The sequence below is a fragment of the Aulonocara stuartgranti genome (genome assembly GCF_965226115.1).
Source record: "Aulonocara stuartgranti genome assembly, chromosome: 16".
Taxonomy (NCBI): domain Eukaryota; kingdom Metazoa; phylum Chordata; class Actinopteri; order Cichliformes; family Cichlidae; genus Aulonocara; species Aulonocara stuartgranti.
In genome coordinates, this window is record NC_138952.1 from 25,819,549 (window position 1) to 25,846,171 (window position 26,623).

At 41.2% G+C, this 26,623-nt stretch overlaps 1 protein-coding gene and 1 long non-coding RNA gene across 2 annotated transcripts in view; both read left to right on the top strand.

Annotated features, from left to right (window-relative positions):
• The window catches only part of LOC309690544, a 130,600-nt gene that overhangs the window by 73,294 nt on the left and 30,683 nt on the right, over positions 1–26,623 (top strand). The window lies entirely within an intron of this gene.
• On the top strand, positions 692–26,622 carry rftn2 (raftlin family member 2). The gene is made up of 9 exons (XM_082507629.1): positions 692–1,165; positions 14,858–15,038; positions 17,190–17,298; positions 17,527–17,701; positions 17,897–18,115; positions 21,118–21,224; positions 22,425–22,528; positions 22,616–22,697; positions 23,607–26,622. The coding sequence occupies exons 1-9, from the start codon at positions 1,027–1,029 to the stop codon at positions 23,790–23,792; spliced, it is 1,302 nt and encodes a 433-aa protein (XP_082363755.1). The 5' UTR covers positions 692–1,026; the 3' UTR covers positions 23,793–26,622.

Sequence of the window (26,623 nt, forward strand, 5' to 3'; positions counted from 1 at the left end):
AGTAAGAAAGTAATGCATTGTGTGACTTTTAAGAAAAGTAAAGTGTAATGCTTTATATTTTCGACTACGGACCCCAACAGTGAAAACGACAACAAACAGAAAGAAAACCTTCAATAAAAACGTGCAGAACAACACAGAGAGACACATAATGGCCTCCATGAAGCAAACAGACCAAAGTAAACTAAAAAGAGGCTTTAACACCCGCACAGTCTTTGAAAGCAACACAACAGCAAAACAGAAAACACAAGAAAGCAGGAAACATACCCTTTTAGTCATGGTCGTCGGTTCTTGGGTGCTTGGGTCTAGGTTTTTGTTCTGTTTGGTTCTGAGAAGTAATTGGTTCATTTAGTTTTCTTATAATAGTATAGCATATAATAGTAATATTTTGCATTTCCTTGTGCTTTTAAGTTTTGATATTTACTAATGTTATGATCTCAGACGACACATGAGCAACAAGTATAAGTTTTTATGGCAGCTTTTATATTGATACTTTTTATAATTTAAATATTTTATTGTTTTTTTTATTCACCAAAAATGGCGACGGTATGAAAGTGAACCACTTAATAAAGCAAAGCAGTAGTGTTTGTAGAATCCTCAAACCCCAGCGTGCATTCAAATGTAATTGAAATGAGCCGTTTCCTGTTTTTCTTATTTTATTTTGAAATCTTAGCGGAAGTTGTGTTCTTGGTGCCTTTTTGCTAACTTGTTTGTAGAGGGAAACTTTTCTCCAAGGTTCGCGCTCCTCCTCTTCACGCTCCTGACGTGCAGCCACTTCAGCGGCGTACTCTTTAAGCATTAGCCGCTTTACGAAGTCATCTCTCGGGCTTTTTTCCACTTCTTTTCTTAAAACCACCGAGCAAAAGCCTTTCCTGCTATTTTTCAGTGGAAATTCAAAATAAATTCCAAGGAATCAACAGCGTGGACCGAGGCGGGATGGGGCGGTCCAGTTGAAGTTGCGAGCTAAAGACAGGCTGAGTCTCCTCCGGTGCTCCCACCACAGTAACGCCAGTCCCCGCCTTGGAGACCATGGGCTGCGGCTTGCGAAAACTAGAAGACCCGGAGGATAGCAGCCCCGGGAAAATCTACTCCACCTTGAAGAGACCGCAGGTGGAGACCAAAACAGACACCGTGTACGAGTATGTACTGCTAGACTTCAGCTTGGAAGGTAGGCGTGTGGCATATTTAATCCATCAATCGATTAGCTGACAGAAAATGTCTTGTTTGAAGATGTCCCATCAGTGTTTTAGAGCTGCACATATTTCTTATAACGATGATATTCATCCTCTGTTGCTTCACACTCTGAATACAAACTACAGCAAAGATAAACGGACTGACAGAAAATGACCCACTAACAGTTTCTGATAGTCCGTCGCTTTTTGTGTTGCAACATCATATTCATGAGCACATAGCAGGTTTTCTTTGTCTTATCAGAAATCTATTTGCGTAATCTTATTGTTTATACTGATATTGGAACATGTTTACTGTTTTATACAGCAAATGATTCATGAGAAAAATTTTACATTTAACTTTTAACATTTTCCAAGTGCTTCAAAGTTAAAACGATTAGTTGATTAATCAATTGATTGACAGCAAATGGATGGCAACAGTTTTGGTGGATTCTTAACCTGATGCTCAGAACAAATGAAGCAACTTAAAAACAAACAAAAATATCATTGTATTATTATTGTTTTTTATTATTATTATTATTATCATTATTATTATTATTATTAGTAGTAGTAGTATTAGTGTCTGCTCGGTGATTGACTTTTCCTCCTGTCACCATGTCACAGGCTGGACAGGGCAGAGTCATGTGACAAGATACAATGGGGAAGTATTAACAGAATTTAAAACCAATAACAGCAATCAACACGGGCAGATTATATCGGTTAGAGGATCTGAAGAGGTTAATTTTTAGCTAATCTCCCAGCCTTACAATCAAGTATGCTGTGAGATGTTCTGAGGCAGTGATTTGATTATTCAAAATGTTGATTGAACATTTTTGGTCAGCTGTTGTAGCTGTAGGCTTGTTGTCAGTTTTTCAAATTAAAAGGACTAAACATTTGGCTGTTTTTTGTATTCTCCTCTGTTTTATAAATGTATAAAGTGCATATTTTTGGGGCTGTTGCTTAGATAAGACAAGTCCACCTAATTCAGTTGCAGTTGCATCTCTAGTTTGCTTCTGGTACCTCTTACACTGGCCTCAAAGTAAACCATTGTTGCTAATTTTAATGGACCCTTCAGCTGAACAAATAGTTCAGGTTCTTTCCCGTTTCCTCTTAACAAAAGCCTGAAAGTGTTCCTTTTTCTAATTCAAGCATTCCTCTTGTTTATTTGGCCCTAAAATAACCATAAATAGCAAACGTTATGATACTGTAGTTTGTTATTCCCCGGGGAAAAGTGTAATAAAAGCACCTTACAGCCAGACAGGAAGCATCTGATGTCCAGATCACTGTTTTAGAAAAAAAGGAAATGACCTGTTAGTTTACTTTCAAGTGTTTAGCATACATGTAATGAGTTAGCATCTAACTCTTGGTTTCTCCTGGTAACAGGGCTGTTTGCCTAGCCTATCATGAAATAGGTCACCAAAGTTTTTTTGTTTTTGTGCCCTCCTCCCTGCCTTTGCTAGTCACTTGTTACCTCAGCAAACACACGGACACACAGATTGACGTACCTTCTTATGCAGTTAAATGCAGCATCCTTCCAGAGTAAACAACACCACCTGCTCTGATGTGGAGTTTCATTTGAACATATGCGAAGGTTGCTGTTTTTCAAGGCTAATCCCTTCATCTGGTCTCCCGACTGGCTGTTTTCACTGTGACCTATTTGGAAGGAAATGGTGATTAAGTTCTGAATGGGAGCTGAGCACGTAAACGTCAGGCCAGCACAATGATGAATTGGGGGAGAAGTACTGCGGCCAAAGTTAGAGGAGGTCAGGGGAGCAAAGTGCTCCTGTTGTGCTGTCTGCAAGAAGGTAGCAGTAGAAGCTACCATTGTCTGAGCTGTCATTATTGACTGATAAAGCTGCAGATTTCTCTGCACTATTATAGTTACTATTATAATCTTTGTTATTTTTGTAGTAGTAGTAACAGTAGTAGTTTTGGTGAAATGTATTATAAAATTAGTGGCTAAGTATAGGATTTTTTTTGTTTTGTTTTTTGCTAATATGCCACCTTAATGTTTCATTAAGATTTTAACTCCTGCCTTAGATAGTGACAGTTAACCATAATATCTGAACACAGCCTTAAACATCTGCAGCAGTAATATTGATCCGTATAACACTGATTGAACATTTGTTCATCAGAATCATTACTTTTACTTTAACCCTTTAAGACCTACCATAGAACCAAGTCTGCCAGAGCTTATATTATATTTTTACCTGCTGTGGAGCCATTTTTGGGATCATTTCAAGTTGCTATACATCAATACAACCATTATAGCCCGAATTTTAATAATATGCATGCATTAAGTGCATAGTAATCACATAAATTGCAAAAAAGTGCAATAAACTACAAAAAAATTTAAAATCGTTTTTGTTTTTTTAACATATATTTCTAGTTAGAGAAATTTAAGAGGCTTATCCCTCAAAACTGTAAATACAAAAAAGTTGCACAAACTAGTTTCCCACCACAGGAAATTTATTTTAAGTGTCTTCATGGTTTTATTTTTGAAATATACCAATTTTCATATACTGCAGGAAAAACGAAAATAAATATTATACTGCAAATTTGCAAAATAACAGCATATGCATCAAAATAAACTATTTCCAGCTGTGCAATATGAGTCCTAAGCATCCCAGAAACGACACAGAAAGTCATAAAGTCAAACATAACTCTTAAAAACACAAGTATAGGCTCATGAGGCCCCGATGGTAAAAAAAAAACTACCGTACATTTCCGCAAAATGACATCACTTCCGGTTTCGGGCAGGTAATGGCGGACATGCGATAGTTCACGCTGATGGACGTAGGAAGTGTTATGAACAGCTGATCGGATCGGCAAAGCGTGTTTCTGGAATATTATGTTTTTGTTGCTGCAAGTGCTTTTTATGCAGTTTTTGCAAAGCTATATGTGGAAGGAAACTGTGACCTAGGACAAGCTGATGGCATAAGATGTAAGTACAACTCCTCCGGTTTCATATGCAAAAAAAATTATTGCGCTAGCTTACGTGGCTGCAGTACTACCGGGATTTAAAAATAGTTACGCAAAATGGAGCGTGTCCGCTCTGACCGGCTTTAAAGGGTTAACTGCACTTTACTAATAATACACAGTCTGACTTGTAGTGAGGTGTTTTCGTAGCATGTTATTGGTACTTGTATTTAAGGAACGGTTCTAAAAAGTAGTTCAGATGGTGATTAACTTTATTAGTATACTTTAGATACTACATAACATATGGGTGAATAAAAGTAACAGGTTCGTTGGATTGTTCTATATGTTCTGTGGAATCTTTAATGTTGCCATGGGAATTTTTCTTGTTGACAGCTCTGTGTATGACCCACCAGCAGTGGGTTCATGACCCACTGTGGAAAATTATTTTAAATCTTCTGGTTCTCTGAGCCAGTCATGAGCGGGCAGTCATGGGTTTTGCCCTCAGACACACTTATAAATACAGTATTTTAGACAGAGTGTGTGTGAGTCATAGATCTACTTTAGACAAACTCTGGTTCACACGAGTTACAACAATAATGAGCTTTGTGAGGAGTCCTTGCTTCACAGTGGATTCATTTCTGTAACACAAAATTAATTTGTGCTCAGCAGCAAAGTGATGGATCACACCAGGGCTAGTGGGCTTAAATGACAATAAGAGTATTAATAAACAATCTGAAGTTATCCTGTAAATCTCGGTCACTTATATCTCTATCAAACCTCGACACGAGGCTCAGAAGCGCTGCATGTTTATGACTGTTTGTCTGAAGGGGGCTTCTTTTCTTTTGTGAGTTAAGTGTGAGAATAGCACATTAATGTTCAGGCTTCCTGTATTCTTGGATCCGTGTCATGGAATCTCACTTGAAATGTGCAAATATCTCTTGCTGAGTGTGAAGCTCCATAATTGGCACAGCTAAAGATAAACTGGAATGATTCCAGTCTGTGAAGGTCTAGTACAGACTGTTAATCTCCCCATTTTATGATTTTGTGTATTAAAAAAAAAGGGGGGGGGGGGGGGTCTGTAGTGGTTTAGTCAGTTGGATTTTTTCTTGCCAAATGAGCCACGAAAATGATCCTCAAAAAGCCAATCTGTGCCACCAAATGTGCACCACATTTACTGGCTGGTGATCAGATTTCAGTTGGATTGTTTTTAAGGACAGATTTTATGTAGGTTTAATGTTTGAGAGCATGACTAACATTCCTGATGAGCACCTGGCCTGCAGATGTCTTACAGCCACCAGAGGTCAGGTTGAACTGTATGCCTGTGCATATTTATTTATGAAACACATCAAATCAAATCACTTCTATTGTCACATCACATGTGCTGGTACACTGGGACAGCACATGTGAGTGAAATTCTTGTGTGCAAGCTTCACAAGCAACAGAGGTGTGCAAAATACAATAAGAATCTGAGAATTATGAGGATAAATATATGTACAAATATAAGAATGTATGCGCTTTACTGAATATGTATACCAAATATGTATATATATATACGTGTGTGTGTGTGTGTGTGTGTGTGTGTGTGTGTGTGTGTGTGTGTGTGTGTGTGTGTGTGTGTGTGTGTGTGCATATATATATATAAAATAAAATACACAATATACAGAGGTAAGCAGTTGAATCGCTGGGTATCTTTATGTTTGTTTAATATTTAGGTAGATTTTTGTTAGTACCTCTAAAAATTGTGTTGTTTGTCCAGTATTATGCCAAATGTTGAGAAATGTAATATGCAAACATAGGAAACATTCCACAGTGAAGTGCACTAGTGAGATTGTGGGGCAGTGAGCAAGTCGGCTCTCATCCAGTTATAAAAATATTTAAATGTAACATTTCTCATTTTGCCCAGAATACTGTTTATTCATTTAATTAGTTTGTCAGTAATTTGGCTCATCCTGAATAAGGATGAGCCATTGGTGTCTCACTGGCAAACAGGAAGTGACACATTACAAAGCTGTATGGTGGAGGCGGGTAGTTGGGTCCTTACTATGTAAAATCACCTTGACACAGCTGTTGTCCTGAACTGGTGCTATATAAGTAAAACTGAACTGACTCAACAGTATTCTGAACAACCCAAATGTCACATTTTGGGTTTAAGAGCTTTGCTCGTTGTTGTTAGCTCAGCCTCACTGCTTTCTCACTGAACAGAGCAGAGAGGGTGAGTGTGGTGCCTGTGCTGGGAAAACAAGACCTCATTGTTAAAGGGTCCTGTCCTTGGCTCAGAGGGCCTTTTTGAGGGAAACAAAATCCACTAAATATGTATGAAAATCTTTAGATTATTATTTTTTTAAGTAGGATCACAACTGGATTTCATAAATTCAATTCAATTTAATTTATATAGCGCCAAATCACAACAAAAGTCGCCTCAAGGCGCTTCATAGATACAGAGAAAAACCCAACAATCATATGACCCCCTATGAGCAAGCACTTTGGCGACAGTGGGAAGGAAAAACTCCCTTTTAACAGGAAGAAACCTCCGGCAGAACCAGGCTCAGGGAGGGGCGGGGCCATCTGCTGCGACCGGTTGGGGTGAGAGAAGGAAGACAGGATAAAAGACATGCTGTGGACGAGAGACAGAGGTTAATAACAGATATGATTCAATGCAGAGAGGTCTATTAATACATAGTGAGTGAGAAAGGTGACTGGAAAGGAAAAACTCAATGCATCATGGGAATCCCCCGGCAGCCTACGTGTATTGCAGCATAACTAAGGGAGGATTCAGGGTCACCTGGTCCAGCCCTAACTATATGCTTTAGCAAAAAGGAAAGTTTTAAGCCTGATCTTAAAAGTAGAGATAGTGTCTGTCTCCCAAATCCAAACTGGAAGCTGGTTCCACAGAGGAGGGGCCTGAAAACTGAAGGCTCTCCCTCCCATTCTACTTTTAAATACTCTAGGAACAACAAGTAGGCCTGCAGAGCGAGAGCGAAGTGCTCTAATAGGGTGATATGGTACTACAAGGTCATTAAGATAAGATGGGGCCTGATTATTTAACACCTTGTATGTGAGGAGCAGGATTTTGAATTCAATTCTGGACTTAACAGGAAGCCAATGAAGGGAAGCCAAAACAGGAGAAATATGCTCTCTCTTTCTAGTCCCTGTCAGTACTCTTGCTGCAGCATTTTGGATTAGTTGAAGGCTTTTCAGTGAGTTTTTTGGACATCCTGATAATAATGAATTACAGTAGTCCAGCCTGGAAGTAATAAATGCATGAACTAGTTTTTCAGCGTCACTCTGAGACAGGATATTTCTAATTTTAGAGATGTTGCGCAAATGGAAGAAAGCAGTCTTACATATTTGTTTAATATGTGCGTTGAAGGACATGTCCTGGTCAAAAATGACTCCAAGTTTCCTCACAGCGTTACTGGAGGCCAAGGTAATGCCATCCAGATTAAGAATCTGCTTAGATACCATATTTCTAAGCTTTTCAGGGCCGAGTACAATAACCTCAGTTTTATCTGAATTAAGAAGCAGAAAGTTAGCGGCCATCCAGGTCTTTATGTCTTTAAGACATTCCTGCAGTTTAACTAATTGGTGTGTGTTAAATAAATAAATGAAATTCTACCCCTTGTTCAAGGACATCATCACCTCTCCTTGAAGCAGTGAAGCATTTCTGGGACACGTAGTGGCGATCACACACTCACACACCCATCATGTATCTCCCAGTGCTCCCAGTCAGCTTGGCCTGATTCCACTTTGAGAGGAGACTGGACTTGGGGCCTGGAGCCCGAGGCAGTACATCAAAGTGCCTAATGGCTAATGCTTCCTGAGGTTATCACTAGCGGAGGGATATATATATATATATCTCATATATGGTATGCATATTCTGTTTCTGTAGGGGAAAGAAAGCATGTCGAGCTGAGTCTTTGTAGTTATTGATCTTTTCATAGCAAACTGCTCACAGTGCATCTTACATCCGGACAGCACTGAGCATCCCGATCATGTTATGCCAACAAACTTGCAGCATCTCCCGTCTGTTTTTGGTAGCTTTCACACTAAAATGCAGAATTTCCATCTGTAAATGAAACTTTCTAAAAACGTTTTAAACGTCCCAACAGATTGCTGGTGTTACCTTCGCTTTTTGAAGCAGTTTTCCGCACAGTTTGTTTTCTTATGTTTGTTTGTCTCATATAAAAATGCCAGGTAGCTTTATAGGTTCCTGTGTAGCATGCTCCTTCAAACTCCTGTTTGTTCTTGTAACAAGTGAGTTACTCCTGTACAGGCTAGAAGCAGTGTTGACAGAAGAATAGCCTTGTCCTGTATTTCCCTGCTCATGGACTAGCTTTGTGCAACAACTGAACAGGACTGAGGGAAATCAGGGAGTAGATGGTGATGTAAGGTGACGTGAGGACCACATCAATAAACTGGAGGATGGTTGGAGTGATGTTTATTCATGACTGACGGTGATTTCAATCGCCTTCCTCTGAGAGAGGATTGGGTTGTGAAGTGGTTTGACTGACCTCAGCCTTAGATGACTGTCCCAGTTGTGATGAGGCGTTTACTGTTTCTGCCTGCCAGGTCTATTTATTATCTCCAGAGGGTAGCGCAGTTGTCTGTAATCTCAGTCTAATCCTAGTATTTAAAGGTCCACGACAGATCCTTTCAGATTAAAGTTTGTGTTTTAGGTATTAAATTTGAAGGAGATTTCAAGGACACTGAAAGGTAATGCAGACCTAAAAATGTAACCATGAATGACATGAATAATCTGAAATGATACATATTGAAAGTACATGTGTTGTTGGTGTTTTTTGTTTTTGTTTGTTTGGGGGGGGGGGGTTGATGTTAGGAAAGCTAACATTAGCATTGAGCACGTTAACAGCCAACAGTCAGCAGTCATGCTTACTGGTCAACTGAGAAACAGAAAGCTGCTTTTCTAGTATTCAGATCTGCCCCTGACTCAAAAAGCTGGAGATGATGACAGGAAACCATCTGTGGGCCTCATTTTATTACATGATGTGTTTGAAGCAGTGGACTGGTCTCTCCAGCGGGAGACATTACATGGTGTAGGAAGCTGACATCAAATGCTCAGCAGTTTGGAGGTATTTGTTTCCTATAATTGATGAAGCGAGTTAACAACTAAAGAGCTCATTCAAGCTGTTTTGGCTTTTCCTCATTTTTATCCAGATCTGATTTTAGGCAAACAGTGATCATGTCAGGACTTGTGCAGCACCCACTGATTTCAGACACGCCCTGGATCGCTTTTTTTCTGGTATGAGGTCTGCTGCAGGAGACTGCAGACACACACACACACACACACACACACACACACACACACACACACACACTGTTTGTACCATAATCACAGCTTAGAGGTTTGCATTCACCTCTTGATCCTGCTGATCAGTTACTGTTCCTCACCAGCAGCATTCGTATTTGAAGCAGATGAGCTGATAGTGGCTTTGAAAACTAAAATGTGTCAATTAATATTGTTTGCGTTAATAATTAATTAATAAACATGTAGCGATAGAGACTTCTGTGCATGTGTGTTTTACTATTACTGTTTTGTAATAGCATCCTTTTTTGGGGCCGACATTTCTACACAGATTAATTGTGAGACTACGCTGGTATAAAAAAAAAAAAAAAAAGATACGTTAAAGATAATGACTCTATCTACGATCCATTTAAAAGAGGGAATCACCAGACAAGCCAAGATACCATTTGACAATACTTTGCTCACAATATGATATTGTTGTGATTTTTAGTATCTTTCAATAACACGTGCAATTTATCATCTTTAAAAAAAAAAAAAAAGGTTAATAATGTCCTGAAAGTTAAACTGTCAGTATCAGTTTTATTCAATAATAAGTTATGACATTTCTTTTTCTTTTTTTTTTCTATTTCTTTTTTTTGGGGGGTTCAAAGTGAGATCAATCAATCACACCAACATTGTTACTAAAACCTGCCATAACTTGGAGTCAGTCTGCTATCAGTCTGCAACTGGATGGGGTCAAGTTAACATGCAATCTGTTTTTGGAAATACATCAATTAACTGTGATAAATCATTAAAAATCACACAGCAGTCGTCTGTCTACAAAGAAATTCATGTTAAACTATTATCCAAGTCCAAACCTTCAACAATCTCTCTGAGCGACTGCAGTTAACCTAAAGGTTGCTCTCCTTTCTTCACTTGTGTGAAGTCATGAGGTAGTTTTGTCAGCTAAGTGTGCCCAGTGTTGGCTGGGCTCAGCTCATGATGAGCCCTGAGCATGAGGTGACCCTCTCGTTTGTAGTGCCCCAGAGTATTTTAAGTATTTTGGTATCCCTATTTGCCATATTGTGATGCTATGCTGGGTCTTTTTTATTCCCTCCAACCCTGTTTAATAGAGGACAATAACTTCACATAAGAATAAAGTTCAAAACATACTAGTCCCTGTTCTCCCTGTGTGGTATTTATGTGCCAAAAGCATTAATGTGGTGGTCCTCGGTGTCATTCACTGTCTCCTCTGGGAGTGTCTCAGTCAGACAGACTCCCCACTGACATGGACATCAGACAATGGTCTGAGAAAGAAACTTCATCCACGGGGTGGACGACTCACCGCAGAGGCAGCTGATTTTGTTGAATTGTTGCATACCATTAAATGGGCATTTTAATAAAGGAACAAACTCTTTGTTAATCCCCATCACACGCACACAGTCTTCAAGTGACCTTAATTTGTTGCTTTTACAGTATTATAGATTTCTCTAAAATTAATGCAGAAAGTGTAACTTGCTTTGGCTCTGTAATTCCAGAACCTTAGATTTTCTCCCTGCTGATCGTTTTTATTCCTCGACTACAAACGATACAAGGACTTGAAAAAACAGACGTGTTGAGGTTCGTAGTGTGGATGTCGCTCTTCATTTATTTGCTCCTCGTTGCTAGGCAGCTTTCCCTTTTTCACACCTTCACACATGGGTTTGTGAAATCCGTCTTGTAACCCGCTCCCCCCTCCATCTCCCTTTGGCTTTACCTCCCTTTCTCTCAGCTCTGTCACCCCTCTGTGTGCCCTCCTGTTATTCAACTCCTCTTGAACGGCTTCTACATTTTTACCACGTCCTTTCTAAGCTTCCCTTCTTCATCCCCTCCACCACCTCCTCCTTTTTCTCCCATACCCCACTGAACAGAGGCCTCAGTGTGCGGGTCCATGGGCCAAGTGGCAGCAGAATGGGAGGGGGTGTGAGGATTGAAACGGGGGAGGAGACGAGCAAAAGGCTGTCACAAAAGCCTTGTTTAGAGGTGTATTTGGATGCTAACACAGACGTCCTGGGAGCACTGAACTCCAGTTGTGGTGGTCTGTTTTTCTGATGTGGCCACTCTATATCACAGGCCTCATTTCATGATACAGTAGCTGCGTCATTAGCCTAAACAAACTATGTAAACCACTATGTTCCGCTACACAAGCTAACATAAGATGTGACATGATCCTAAACAAGCTAAAATTAGCTTAAACAAGACACATTCCTAGCTTAAAATAAAGGCACTAATATAAAGTACTACATTATGTTAAACAAGATAACATTAGCTGCTATGTTAGCCTAAACAATTTAACAGCATGTAAAACAAGTTAATTTTAGCTGATATACTAGCCTAATCCTTTGAACATTAGCTGCTACATTAGCCTAAAGAACCGAAGATAAATTGCTACCTTTAAATAAAAGCATTAACAAAAGCTGCTACAATTTCATATTTGTCTAAAAAAACAAACAAACCACGAGCTAATAAAAACAGTAGTATAGGAAGATAACTGGTGTAGGAGTCATTTTTCTTGTGCCCCTATCTTTATCACCACTAGGGGGTTGTATTTCATTTTATGCACTTGTTATGACAGGCAGGTATGAGGTTATGTAGGGTCAAGGTTAATTCTGTTCAGGTCTTGCTGATGAGACGGGGCAAACGGTTTTCTGCTGTGCTCAGTCTGGTTAAATATTGTCTTTGTTTAAATGGAAAGATAAACGGGCATTGCAAAGGAAATAAATAGGGCTGGGTATCGTCACTGATTTCTAGAATCAATTCGATTCCGATCACAAGGTCCCGAATCGATTCGATCCACAATTCAATTCGATTAGATTCGATTCAATTTGATTTAAATCTGGAGAATTTTGCCTCAGACAGTCAGAAATATTATAATTCAGATCAGTACATTAACATATTTTTCTATCTATAAAAAGGAAGCTGACACTCGCAAGACTTTATCAAAGGTGTGAGCGTCACAGCAGATGCCTTTGTGTCAAAGTAGCTGAAGATAAAACACAGAAAAACATGAAGGTGATTTTCCTGGCCTGGGATTTTATAAAAATATTCTGCAGTACATCAAAAACGAAAGAAAACCATTAATCAACATATGAACATTACCTCTGACATTACAGCTGTTTTATTAGAGACACAGCTGAGCGTTTTGCATTTTGCATAATTTTAAAAAGTTGACATTTGTTCAGAAGCCTGTTGAACGGCAGAAATTAGGTTTTCTTTTCAGAAGTAAGAAAAAGGGAAAAAAAAAAACAGCGGCCGACAGCGCTGTAAACAACGGTAGACTTGTGCGTAACAAGCAAGCGAATAATGTAGAAAACAGATTTTTAGACGGGAAACTGTTCTTGAAGTACAGAGAGAGAGAGAGAGCTGTGCATGAAGTGTGGTGGAAGCAAAACAGCAAAAGTCGGAGGGAATCCATGACGATGTTTATGTGAAGCGTAGTTTGGATCTTCTTTTGCTGCTGGTTCGGTCAATATTGTTTGGAGAGAGATCAAACTAACAGCTTTAGAATCAGCGCAAAAAGGGCGTAAACACAAAGCGCGGACCTGCCGACAGATCAGAATCAGCGAGCTGTCGGCATTCAGCCTCGACCGTGTCGTGCCATCGGGTGAGAGAAAGGCGACATCTCACTGATTCTGATCCATCGGCAGGTCCACGCTTTGTGTTTACGTCTTTGTGCAGGATCCGTGTTTCTGCTCTCATTTACTGTTTTAGCTGTTTGCTGGTTGTTGAACTGTTGTGAGGTTTAACCTGAGATTCTGGCGTTTCGGGCAAAATAAATTTATATTAAAAAATCGATTCAGGATTTTAATGAATCAATATCACGTTATCCAAGCCAGAATCAATTTTAATTGATAAATCAATTATCAAAACCCACCCCTAGAAATAAATGACTGAATATAAATATCGTGAATATAAATGAAAACAAAGATTTGGCACGGTGAACTGTGACTGAGTGCACGTAAAAGCAACGCCTACTAACAAACAAGTAGCAACCAGTAGCATCAAAATAGAGGATTTACTCGCTACAACAGCGATATTTAACTTTTATCATGTACGTCTGATTTTTTTTCTTTCTTTTTTTCATAAATTCCAGGAAAACTACCACTTTTTATGTGAGTTTCTCTGTGTTGAGGTACTTGGATTCACTTCATTTCATGACTGCTGTCCTGTGCACAAGTTCTCTTTAGAGCTGCATCACTGTTTTCCAGCAGCTGCAACATGTGTTAAATTTAAATTCACCTCAAGCATTGAAAGCGGGGTTTAAGCCCACAGGAATGCCTGTAAACTGTTGCAGCAGTCGCCCGACCCTGGTGTTTACTGGTTTTATTGAGGTTCTGGTGGTCTTCATTCTCATGAAGGGAGCCAGCCAGACAGCTCATTCAGAGGCTGCAGTGATGTCAGCTGCATGCTGGTCTCCCAGGTCTCTTGGGTGTTTGTTCACGAGAATGTGGGGTGAATGCTTTTTTTGCCATCTTTTACACACACACACACACACACACACACACACACACACACACACACACACACACACACACACACACAGTCTTGTTTTCATCGCTTCACAGGCTGCTGTACAGTCTTTCACTCTGTTCCCTAAATTTAAGTCTTATCCAGAGTTTGTCCCAGTAAGGGAGACGGGAATTCCCCACATTGTTTGTGTAAACTTGTATCTCGCAAGATTAGTAATACTGTTACACACAAGATGAGTTGACATCAGGAGACTGTAACCACATTAATTTTCTACCTAAACATCAGTACCCACCCACAACATGAGTTGTACACAGAATAATGAGAAGAACACACAAAGCTGTGTTGATGCTGACATGCCCTAACCCTCAGTCAAGCTCAATTAGTGGAAGTTTTGTCAGAACAAACAATGAATCTCCACAATGTGACTGTATAAACAGGAGTAAGGCTCTGAAGGCTCTTGCTCTTTATCATTTGTGTCCTTTTTCTTTCCTTGTTTTTAATCATCCTTTGTCCAAAATGTGCAAATTGTTCTTTAAAGTCTTGGAATGCAGTGTGTGTGTGTGTGTGTGTGTGTGTGTGTGTGTGTGTGTCTGCGCACAAACGGCGTGTAGCCAAACCCCTCTGAACAGTTGCTCTTTGTGGACACAGGAAGTATGGTGATAGCCGCATGGATTTCCAGCCAGGACTTTAGGAAAAATGGCACAAGACTCCGCCATTCACAAACTCTCCAGCTCTCTCTGCTCACTTCACACCTCTGATGGCTCACAAATGGATAAAATGAAAACAGAAAGGATCTCTTCCCCTTAAGGCTTTAGAGTCGTAAGGGGAAAGGTGTTTATTTGATGGTAGATCATGGAAGGTGATTGATGGAGCCGGTGGTCACATGTCATTTTCAGACGTCATAAAAGTTGGATTGATTTATGAATAATCAATAAATGGTTTGTGTGTCAAAGTCTTCGGATGTGTCATTCAACTCTGAGCGCAGGTTTGAAAACTGAGCAGATGATGTCTGTGTGTGCAGGTAGCCGTCCGACAGTCCAGTATGTGTCCTCGCTGTCTGAGTTGCCTCAGGCCCTACAGCCATACTACACCCAAGGCTACCTCTTGGCTGCACTTCACCCCATCATCCTGTCTGTGGGTCGGACTCGCTCGCTTCCCTTCAGCCTGCTCTACCGCGCCATCCTGGCCCGTCCTAGACCCAGGTACGCCAGTCCTAGTCCAACGTCATCAAATTTATCTTAAAACTGGCCTATTATTGATTTTTTTTTTTCTTGTATGTCATGGTCAAAGAAAGCTTTTGCCATGATGTTGTCTAGTAGGTATATGAAAGATAAATGAAGTCAGCTGCATATTTAATGCAGATTGCTGATAGGAGGTCTGACTTGCGTGCTAGCAGAGAGAGGAGACGGTGTTTTGGTTTGACTACTGTTCAGTTTCTGTTGGCTAAAATTCACCTGACAACAGGGATCTCTCAGCAGCCAATGAGGATGGAGTATGTCTGATCTCTCAAGCCTACTGGGCTCTGCTGAGGGACCCAAGGGGGCGACAAAACCACCACAAAGAGATATAAAACCCACTGCCAGGAAGGTCAAAACCACAATACCCACACAACAGTCGCAAAGGGACCCAGAATCACCATACACAGCTGAAACAACCGCAAACAGAATAAACATGACTTGACTACAAAGAGAAATAAAACCTCCAAGACTAAACACGACTACCATTCGGAAAAAAACTACAAAGAAACTAAACATGAAACCGAGAAACATAAAACAGCCACCAAGGAAGCCAAACTAACCAGAAGAGTCTAAAAATGATTACCAGCAACACAAAACAACCACGAACAGACTAAATACCAGGAGACTAAAATCAACCACAGAGGAAATAAACATGATTATTAGCAACATGACGGTAAAGTTGCACAAATCAACCAATACGAGGCACGAACATTTTCACACTTTTCTCTCTTGTTTAAACACTCTCAAAGTTCAAACCTTCGTAGAAAAATAAGTCCAGTATTATAGAAGGAAACCAAAGATCAAACCCTGTTTTCAGGTCCACAACATGGGAATAGAGCAGCTGCCAGAGAATTCAACATTAATGAATCAATGGTACGGAAGTGGAGGAAGCAAGTAGAATGGTAACTTCTACCTTCCTTTGGCATGTCCAGAAGTCCCAGTTTATGTGCAATGGTTAGCATCTTCTTCTGCCTTTTAGGTGCTACCGCAGGAGCCTTTGACGGTGCAAAACGCTTCATCGACATTGTTGTTTGTTGGAGAGAAAACTTAAAAAGTGCAGCACTTCAGAGTCACACTGTAGCGATCTAAGATTTATGTAAATTTGACAAGCTGAACGCATTCTGTACTGTACAGGAGACACAGCACGAGGTTAATTGACAATGGTCTACAGCTGATCGGGACACAGAACACAATGTGCTGTAAAACAAAACAAAACAAAAAACAAAACAAAATGCAAAATTGCACCAAAAAAATCTGCGAATCAGTGAGGCCGCAAAAGGTGAACCACATTATAGCGAGGGACCACTGTATTGCCGTGTTTTCCGCACTATAAGACACACTTAAAATCCTTTAATTTTGTCAAAAATTGACAGTGCGCCTTATAATCCGGTGCACCTATGTATGAATTCTGGTTGTGCTTACTGACCTCGAACCGATTTTATGTGGTACACGACGCTCAAAAATCTGTCAAAAATGTTTTAGTCCGTTACTGAAGTTGGGCTAGCTGGTATATAAGGATGTGCTACGTGATCGTAGCGACAAAGCTATGTTAGCATAACATTAGCACAGTGAAGCTGGAGGATGAACGCTAACTTTTTTCCACTCGAGAACAACTGAGATAATCCATCCACAATACGAGGTTAGTCATTAATATACTGCAACAACATGGGAATAGAGCAGCTGCCAGAGAATTCAACATTAATGAATCAATGGTACGGAAGTGGAGGAAGCAAGAAGAATGAGTTGAGTAAAGTTTGACTTATCTGACTGCTTTGTTTCACTTAATGTGCCTTATGGTCCGAAAAATACATAGGTTTGTGGAGCGTTGTGTTGTTTTTTTCTGTTAGTTGTGTGGGGGGATTTTTTCCTGCAGACTGTGGTGTTATGCTCGTATCGAGTCGCTGTCTCCTCATACTGATGAGAACAAAGTGAAACGTTTACCTTCATGTTGAAACGGTGCTACAACGGTCTGTGCGTACTCTTATCACTACAGTAGCAGCAGCCTGCTGAGCATGTAAATGATTTATTTGTTTGTGTCTGCAGCTCTGTGACAGCTGGACTCTGCTGAACAAGTCTCCCTGGGGTCTAACACTTATCTTTGTTATGTGATTTCAGTAAGCAGACAGCATCCATGTATCACAGCGTGCCGGTGCTGAGGGTGGAGGAGTGGCCTTTACCTGGAGACTCGCTGACGGCTGACACTGTCAGAGCACTCATCGATAGGGTCAGCCATCTTTACCGGTGCATTAGTCAGATCAAAGTATCAAAGAAGGGATTTTTAGTATATATGTTACGATCAAGACATCCTCAATGGATTCAAGATAATGAGTGGTCAATGTATGATAAAAGCAATAAATAAATACTTTTAATGGCTGAAAAATGTTTGAAAGCAATGTTGGAAAATGCATTCACCTCATCTAAACTTCTTAATCTGTATTTATCTTTGCTGTAGGTGAACAGCAGTGCACGGGGAGGGGTTCGATTCATTGGCTCCGTCCTCCAGCAGGTGAGTGGGATCACCAATGGCCGGGTGCACAGTCCAAAGAGGGCCTGTCGCTCGCCTCCACGTACACCTCCTGAAACACTGCCTGGAGACAGAGAGCTGGATGACAACACCTACAGTCCCGGTAAGACAAGATATTCATGTGGGGACTTTCTGACTGGTTGTGTGACCTCAGGTTCACATCCATGGTGACAATAATGGTGTTATGTGTTAGACTGTCAAATGGTCGAGAAGATTTCACCCTTGAACCTTGTATTTTATGTTATTTTTTTAAGAAAAATGGTAAAATGAGTCATACTTTTGCTCCTTCTCCTTCCAGATTTGAGGTTGCTGGTCTTCTTCCACTCATGGGCTCCTGGCTGTGCTCCTCTGGACTCTCTGGGCTGTCAGTACCACCAGGGGGCACTCTCCATGCGTGTTTCCAGGAAAGGCCACGTGGTCAGTGCTCTGGAGGCTGATTGGTTGGAGCTGACTGCCGCCTACTATCGCAAAGGCTGGTCTCTGGTAGACTCCTTTGTTTACTGGGACACACCTAAAGGTTGGTCTGATGGTGGATGTTAAACAAGCATGGAGCGGTGCATGTATGTTTGTCCTCTGCAGGCTTGAGCACTTAAAAACATTAGTCATGATTCCAAAACTAAAAGACTGAAGAAACCTCAGCTGTCCGGTGACAACAGGTATTGTTCAAACAGTTTGAAAATGGTCTAAAACCCATTCAGATTCAGAACCAACACCAACTTTCAAAGTCATTGCAAAATCTCATCCAGACCAAAGCCAAGTTTGAAACAAGCCAAAAGTCAGGTTCAAAACCAAGTTTCAAACCATTCTACTATGCCCCAAACTAGGGCTGGGCGATATACCGAGTTTTTAAAAAATATCGATATATTTTCATACAAGATATAAGATGTGACAATATCCTTGATATAGTCTATGTTACGTTATAATTATACTTGTGGAGCCACAAGTTTGCCTCTCTTTCGTCCACTTTTGTCTCTACGCAACGTTACTCGGCCTCGCCTCTCCTTCACTGAATACAACTCCCCCTCGCCCATAGCTTCACCTGCAGGCAGCGACCAGATGGACACGGCAAATCTCCGTTAGCGAGTTGTGGGGCTGGACGGCGTCAACGTGTTAGCGAGCTAACCACGCTAACGACATGCAGCCCACAGGGGCTGCACGGCCTAAAATCCTTTCATTTTCTCAAAAATCGACAGCGCACCTTATGTATGAATTCTGGTTGTGCTTACTGACCGCGAACCGATTTTAGGTGACGGCAATCTGTCAAAAAGGTTTTACGACTTTGGTAAGCTACGGAGCTGCAGCGCTTGATGGATTGTCGGAGCATTACGGCTACTGTAGTCTGGACCCTCGCGGAGTGATACGTACTGTGCTTCGACGTAATATTACCGTATTGTGTGTGTATAAGGGCCATAAATGGCACATGTTCGGAGACATGGTTACAAAGAGGATTTCAAACTCAAGGCTGTCAGTCACGCAGTAGAAGTTGGGAACAGAGCAGCTGTGAAATCTGTCTTTGTTATTATGCTCAGCGTCTGTTAGTTTACATTTTGACTGCACAATTATGAGCTTTTTGTTATGCACAAAAACAACATCGTTTTCTTTTATTTATGGAGCATGATTGTTTAATAAATGCTGATAATTTATTTTTGAGTAATTTCTTCATGTAAATCTACGCTGTATGTAAATAAAAATGCCTGTGTGACATCTGGGACACAGTGTGACTAAGAACTCTTTTTGTTCTTAACTTATGGCTTTAAAAAAATATCGAGATATATATCTTATATCGCCACCCAGCTAAAAAATATCGAGATATGAATTTTGGGTCAAATCGCCCAGCCCTACCCCAAACCAGAGCCACAGCTAGAAGCCAATCCAAGTCTAAACCAAGTCAAAGATTAGGTATAAAAACATTCCACATCCTTGTCCAAAACAAGTGTAGCAATTTGTTTAACATCACAGCCCAATACAAGTTATAAGATGGTCCAAAACCAAGTTCAGACCCAATCTTAAACTTTACACAGCTTTGTGTATGTATACACAATACACACACACGTGTGTGTGTGTGTGTGTGTGTGTGTGTGTGTGTGTGTGTGTGTTGTGTACTTATTGTTGTGATTGACATTGCTGTGCTTGAGAGTCACCATCTAACGTAACTTGTATGTGTCTGCGCGTTTGCATGGCCAATAAACACGATTGTGATTCTAACGTCCAGCCCAACAACACTGTAAAATGGGCCCAAAGTCAGAACCTGTTCCAAATGTTTAACTAGTCTGACGTCAGCTTGAAATCCACAAATGAAACCAGAGTTGTCAAAAAAATGTTAAAAAGACTAAAACAAGTTTGAAATGTGTCACACTGATCTAAAGCCACCTGTGTCACGTTGTAAGTGGACTGATTCTTGTATAGAGCTTTTCTGCTCTCCCAGAGTACTCAAAGCTTTTTGTACAACATGCCACAGGCATCCATTCTTCTATGCTTTTAAGTGCTTACTAACCACATTCACACACATTCATACTCCGATGGATGCATCGGAGAGCAACTTGGGGTTATGCAGACTAGGAAGAGCACAGGATCGAACCACCAACCTTCCGATCAGTAGATGACCTGCTCTACCCCCCGTTGTCCAAAACGCTGGAACAACGAGCCTCCCAATAACCTTGAATAAGTCCAAGTGAAGCTGCAGAGCTGTGCTCTGCAGATGAACAGGAAGCGAGGTCGCCAAAGTCGGGAAGACTGCTCCAAATATAGATGCAGTGGGAGAAAGGAACCAAAACAGGAAGTGACTTTTTTGTGTTTATGTCAGTCTTTGGTTTTTGGGTTTTTTATGAGATAGAAATGGATCGCATATGTTTTTCATGTGTTTCATTTTGGCCACAGTTTATTTTGTGCAAACTCGAGTCATACTTTCTAGTCTTTTATGAATTTATTTTAAGTCGTTTTACTGCGTGCATAGAATCAGATAACTTGGGTTTGTTATCCTTCTTCCTAATGAATCGGGGAGCATTAGGCAGCTCGCTGATGGTGCAGGGTGATGGAGAGGTTTGTACAGACGGACTACAACACGAACCCTCCGCGCTGCTGTCCTCTCACACATGAACACGTGGGAACTCTCAACCTATTTCTAATAACTGGGTCATTATCAACCCAGCGACGCTCTCATTTCCCCAGCAGCTGAAACTTGGCTAGCTGCAGCGGTGTGAATCATGTATGTGCTGCCAGACAAGGTCAAGAATCTGGTAAATGTTTGATTGTTGTTCTGTACGTTTTCATAGCAGCATTTAGTTGTTTGCTCTTTTTAGCTGTGAAACTGCACAGTTAGACCACTTGATTCACAAAGCTGACTTGCGTAATGTCATCCAGCGCCCTCTGAGCAGTTTGAGTTCCACAACTGTGACTTTATCAATAAGAACCATGCCACACAAAAATATGAAGATGAATTTTTCTGTTTTCACCACAAAAACGTGACCGTGTGTCTTCCAAACAGACGTTTGTGTCACTGCCACTGTTTGTGTGTTTCAGGCGAGCCGGTGCCTCGATCGCTGGAGGGATTGTTCGTGTACGAGGAGAGAAGCACGTCTCCTCCTGCCAATGACACAATTGTTGTCGAGCAGTGGACCGTCATCGAGGTCAGTGAGATTTTTGGAGAGATGTTTGTGGAACAGAGATGTTTTATCCACTCTTTAAGAGCAAGCTTAGGTTAAACTGTGAGGCTTAAACAAGACAAAAAAAAGTTCTTTTTGAACATTAGTAGCTTTTAACACAGTTTGAGATAAAAAATGACCCGTATGTGTACGTGTGGTTAACATTGTGAGCACCTGGGACAGAATTAGAAAGTCAAATAGACGGTTTGAAGAGTTTGAAGCTGGTCGGCTGGTGAGGCATCTGGTTTTTTTTATACCTTCATACCTCCTCACATTATACACCATATGACAGTATTTATCTAATCAATAGAAATCATTGTAGTGATGGATTGGCTGACTCGATAATTCCACGTTGTTACTTTTGCTGTCTGTCTTTACAAATATTCGTTTGGTAAACTTATAATGCCATTAATGCACAACTCACCGTGTAGTTACACCAGGGATCGGTTAAGAGCAAAGCACAGAGCCACAAAACATATTTAGGCATGAAAGTGAAGAAAAAGCATCACAGCAAATCCGGTCTGGAAACTGAAATCAACTTTTGTTAAATTCTGTAGTTTCTTCCACTGATTTCATTTTTATTCCATAGGTTAGTAACTGGTTAAATAAAATAGTTTCAGGAGCCACAGGTTTGAGACCTTTGCTGTGCTTATTGGTTGAGGACCCTGACATGACACCTTAGAGCAGAGCTGAGGTCCAGTGTGAAGTGTTATACACTTAGGATGTGACTAGAGGCAAAGAATTGTGCAGCTTCTTCCATGTTTGTTGGCTCTAAAATACTCCCAAACACTCTTTGTTTACTAAGCACAATCCAGTCGTTCTTTCACAGCTCTCTGAGCTCAGCTGTCCACTTTATCAGTGTCTCCATGGAGAGAGAAAACCCCCACAGCATTTCTAAACAATATCATTGCCAGCTTTTCATTCCTCAGTATAGACCAATCATCATAACTACATCGCATTTCCAAGGAACTCCTGAGAGACCAGATCCTGGCCCCCTAAAGCAGGTGTGCTTTGGAGCAACCGGCTCTCAAAGGCTCCCCTTAATGACCGGCTCTAAAATAATCAAATGTTAACATGGAATCAAGCCAGAAGTGGTGTTTACTGAGACTCACGGCTGGCTCTTAGCCAGAGAGGTTGCTTTTTCTGAGCCCTTCTGTTATATCTGGACACGTTGCTCTCCTGCAGGACTCCAATGTGAAAACAGATTACGGGCCACTCCTCCACACTCTGGCTGAGTTTGGCTGGCTGCTCACGTGCGTGCTGCCCACACCCATCATCCGGCACGACAGGTAGAAGAAGATGCTTTGAAGATGTTTTCTCTCCTGAAACATGTTTTTCAGTTTCATTTCTGACCATGCTCCCGTTGATGTGTGCAGTGACGGGAATCTGGCCACAAAGCATGTTGTATTCCTCCAGAGGCCGGTCAGAGGTGAGACAGCCGGACAGCCGAGGAACCAGGTGAGACCTTTTCCACATTCGCTGTGGCCAAGAAACATGATGAGGCAGCTGAACGTTAAGCAAATGTTTAAATGGTCTTTAATCTGCATCTGGCATCAGCGTTCTCTGTTGGATAGACCTACAAAAGCCTTGTGCAGCAGTGAAAGAGGCGAGCTGGTGAACACGTTGGGATGTTAAGCAACTTCAGTTGCTAATAAGTCTCTCAGGTGCAGGTGGAGACCCGAAACAGAGCTAGAATAGACATCACTGCACTCAGCGATGTCAGTGTTGTGCTCCTGCTTTCCCAAAGTCAGTTTGGTTTACAGTGTGTGTGAGGAGGTTGTAAATTCAGACGCCAGCAGGGATGCAAATTTCCCTTTAATTTCCTTACCCATGCCAACATTTCATAATTCCACCTCTCAGCGTAGCTTCCTCACATTAAGCTGAAGAGTTTTTTCTTTGGGATTTTCAAGAAAGCACTTCTAAACATGCTAGTTTTCTTTAGAAAGTATACATTGCTTTTATTTAATGTTGTGACTGGAGAACAGCAGCAGTGTTTAGTGGAAGTAAAGAGCTGACCTGTATTACCAGCATCACCCCGATGAAGATGAATGAAAAATGGCTCTGTTGGATAAGCAGGAATATCCTCTGTGTGGCTAAAGTCCCCCCTGTGGTGGAGAAAGTCGGTACTACTCGGAGTTCACTGCAGTAGTACTGCAAACTCGTAGGAGGGCAGAAAAACAAAACAGCAGTTACCTGCAAACTATTCCAGGTGTAGTTTTCATGAAGCTGCTTTATTTATTCCAGTCGCCAGTCTGCAGAGCCGCCCTCAAGAAAATCTGTCTTTAGATTTTTATTTTAAATCGTAGTCCATCTGTGTCATTTCATGGTCTGTTATGGGTTCTGACTGGTGTCCCTCTCTGTCTCCAGTCTGTGTCCAGTCACTCTGTGAGTCGGGCAGCCAGCAGCCCCGACCCTCCAGACACCCTTGCTCTGCCTGCGGGAGGCATCGGGGGATTCCCAGTGTTCGGAGGAGGGTACCCCAGCTCCCTATCCCACATGGAGGAAGGTGGCTTTGAGCAGGACGAGGGGAAAGCTGAGGTCACCTGTATGTAAGCAGGTGGAAGTACCCAAGCAAAGAGATATGAACTGTGGAAGGTTCAGACTATTCACCATCTGACAGAGACTTTAATGTAGAGGAGCTCTGCACTTTGAAAATGTTGTTAACGAAGCCATAACGAGAAAACGGTTGGACTTAGATGTGCAGAGTGATGCACGCCTAATAACAGGTGCTCCCAGTATTATAAAGCACAGGAAATATGTTAATGTTATTGTGAGAACTTGAAGGAGCGGGGCTCTGCTTTCTGCTTACAGTCTGGAGTTATGCTCCTTCACAGCTCAGAAACATACTGAAGCAGGAAGAAATCTAGTTTAGTTTATAGTTATTTAGAAAGAGTACAAAAAGTGATGTGGAACTATAACTAAACATAATAGGAAAAAGTCACAGGCAGTTTGGGTTAAAAGGGCCTACTTGTTCTTACTTCAGCCCTCTAAAATCCATGTTTCCTGAGAAAGTTCATGAATGTCAGCTTTAGATTTATATATCAGTGAGACAACATCCTTCAGTCAAGTAATCAGTTGTCAGTAATAAATGTATTCCAGAAACTGTGGAAGGAAAAAGAAAGTAGCACATTCCAGACTTTGACATATGACCGGTGACCTCAGCTTGAAGTGTGTGGATGTAGCTGCTCGGTGCGGCTGCCATCGTCCTGTGTGATCACTGTGTGGTGTCAGTGGCTCTATTAGGTTTAATATCGTACACGATGGAGCTCGATCAGTAAAAATTTGACTTGTTCTTTCATAACTGGTTTAAAGCCCCAGCTGTGTGCGCTTTCTGCTGGCGTGTGTGTATAACTGACTTTCAGTCAGAAAAGCAGCAGAAGTTCAGCGTCTGGACTCGGAGTTCTTTTCTCTCTTTGCTAATGTGCTGCTCATAAAAATCGACGAGGAAGACTCCTGGAGCCTCGAGGAAGATGCCGGGGTGGTGGAGGTGTTGCGCTAAAACGTGGCGATGCAGGGCAGCAGCTCTGACGTGTGAAAGGAGGAGATGGGAGCATTTGGAGTTTAAAGGTGAACTGGAAGTGTCTGTCAGGTGTGTGACGTGAGGAGAGTGAGGGATGTTGGTGTGCGTGACACAGGGCAACTGGAGCACCACTTCAGTGTGTAGCTCTTACGCTGTGATGAAGGCTCTGTGCTGAAAACATACCAGGTATAAATGGTGGGCGTGGCTTCTTTGTCTGAAAAGTGAAGCAGACACACAAGTGCCTTAAACCTGCACTCTTTCTAATGGCCACCAGGGGGTGATACCAAAGGTTGCAGGTCCTATACAAGTCTATGAGGAAACAGCCCCCTGCTTGGACCTCTATAAACACCAGTTCAGTGACGTATTTTGGATCATACTGATGAAAACGCTCCGCTTTGTAAAGTTTGGTCACTCCAAGTGTCAGAGAGGACGACTCATACAGTCGGTGAGCACATGGTCTGAGTCAGAGCTACACCCACAGCTCATTACATCCAAGTTCTGATGATGAGATCATCACACAGTTTACATGTTTTGGAATACATTTATCTGATATTTAGCTCTCCACTGAAGTTTTGTTTCTATTGTCACATATGATGTTTCACAATTGTTTTGTAGTTTCACCAGGTAACCACACAAAAAGAGAAAAGTCACTGAACTACTTGAGCCACCGTACGGATATGTAGTTAACCTATATACCTCCCCAGTACATGATGAAAGCGAGGTGCCTGAAACAGTATATTTGTATAGAAAAGCCTATTTCTCTGAGATGTTACAGCTTTTTCAGCTATTACTCTGGAAGTCATTCATACAGCTCATCGTGTTTAAAAGTATTATTTTTCCTCCTTCATTTTAAAGGTACTGCTAATATTCCTGCTGCTTTCCAGACATTCAGTGTTACACACATCCTAAATGGATGGAGGGCTCTTTTTCTGCTGTTGTGCATGTGTGTGTATAAGTATATTAGATGATAAGTGTATTTGTCTCATTTATATAAAACATTTCTAAAGCTGAGCTTTGAAATAGAAGCGATCGATGTCGTTTGCAGTCTGTGATGCACAAATACAAGAAATGTGAGTTAAATGCCACAAACATGAATTTCTAACAGGTGCCATGTTGTGTGAATAGTATCAAAATGTTTTTTAAAAAAAGACCCTGGAAACTAATTTTTCGAAGGGAGATTTGAGATTTCAGGATGAGGGAGAGCTTCCATGCCAATTCCTGATTAAACTATTGTTTGTTCTGGGATTTTATAAAGGGAAGTTACTTTATAATAGGACACAATTGGGACAAAAATATGGAGTGACCTTATGAATCAGGAATGACTTTTAAGCGGACCTGTTCTTCTCATTTTCAGATTTGATCTTGGACTGGTTTCAACAGTCACATTGCACTATTCCCAGTGAACCGTTCTTATTAGCGCTGATCTTCAGTTCATCCCGTCTGAAGCCACTTTTAGCTTCCTTTGAGCCAACTTTATTACGATTGGCTGCCCTTCGTTAAGCGTTTACAGGTGGGTGGGGCTTCTGTGTTTGCAGCCTGAGGGGGCTTTATTAGAGCAAACAGTAGAAATGGCCAACGTGTACATACCCTGAACTCATTATGTTAATGTTTGCTTTGTTTAATGAGCTCGATGATCAGAACAGTGCGTCAGGAAATGAGGAAAGCAGAGCAGGTCTCCTTAAAGATCAACTTTCAGGTTAATCTGAGGACTTTTATAAATAAGGTGCTGTTTTAGTTTGAATGGAAATGTATTAAATGGGTGTTCACTGTCAGTATTAATATTCTAGCTTTTCCCTTTTCCGAGAGTTGTACATTTCCCTTCCTTTATCGTGGCTGTTATTTTTTATTAAACAGTATTTCCCAT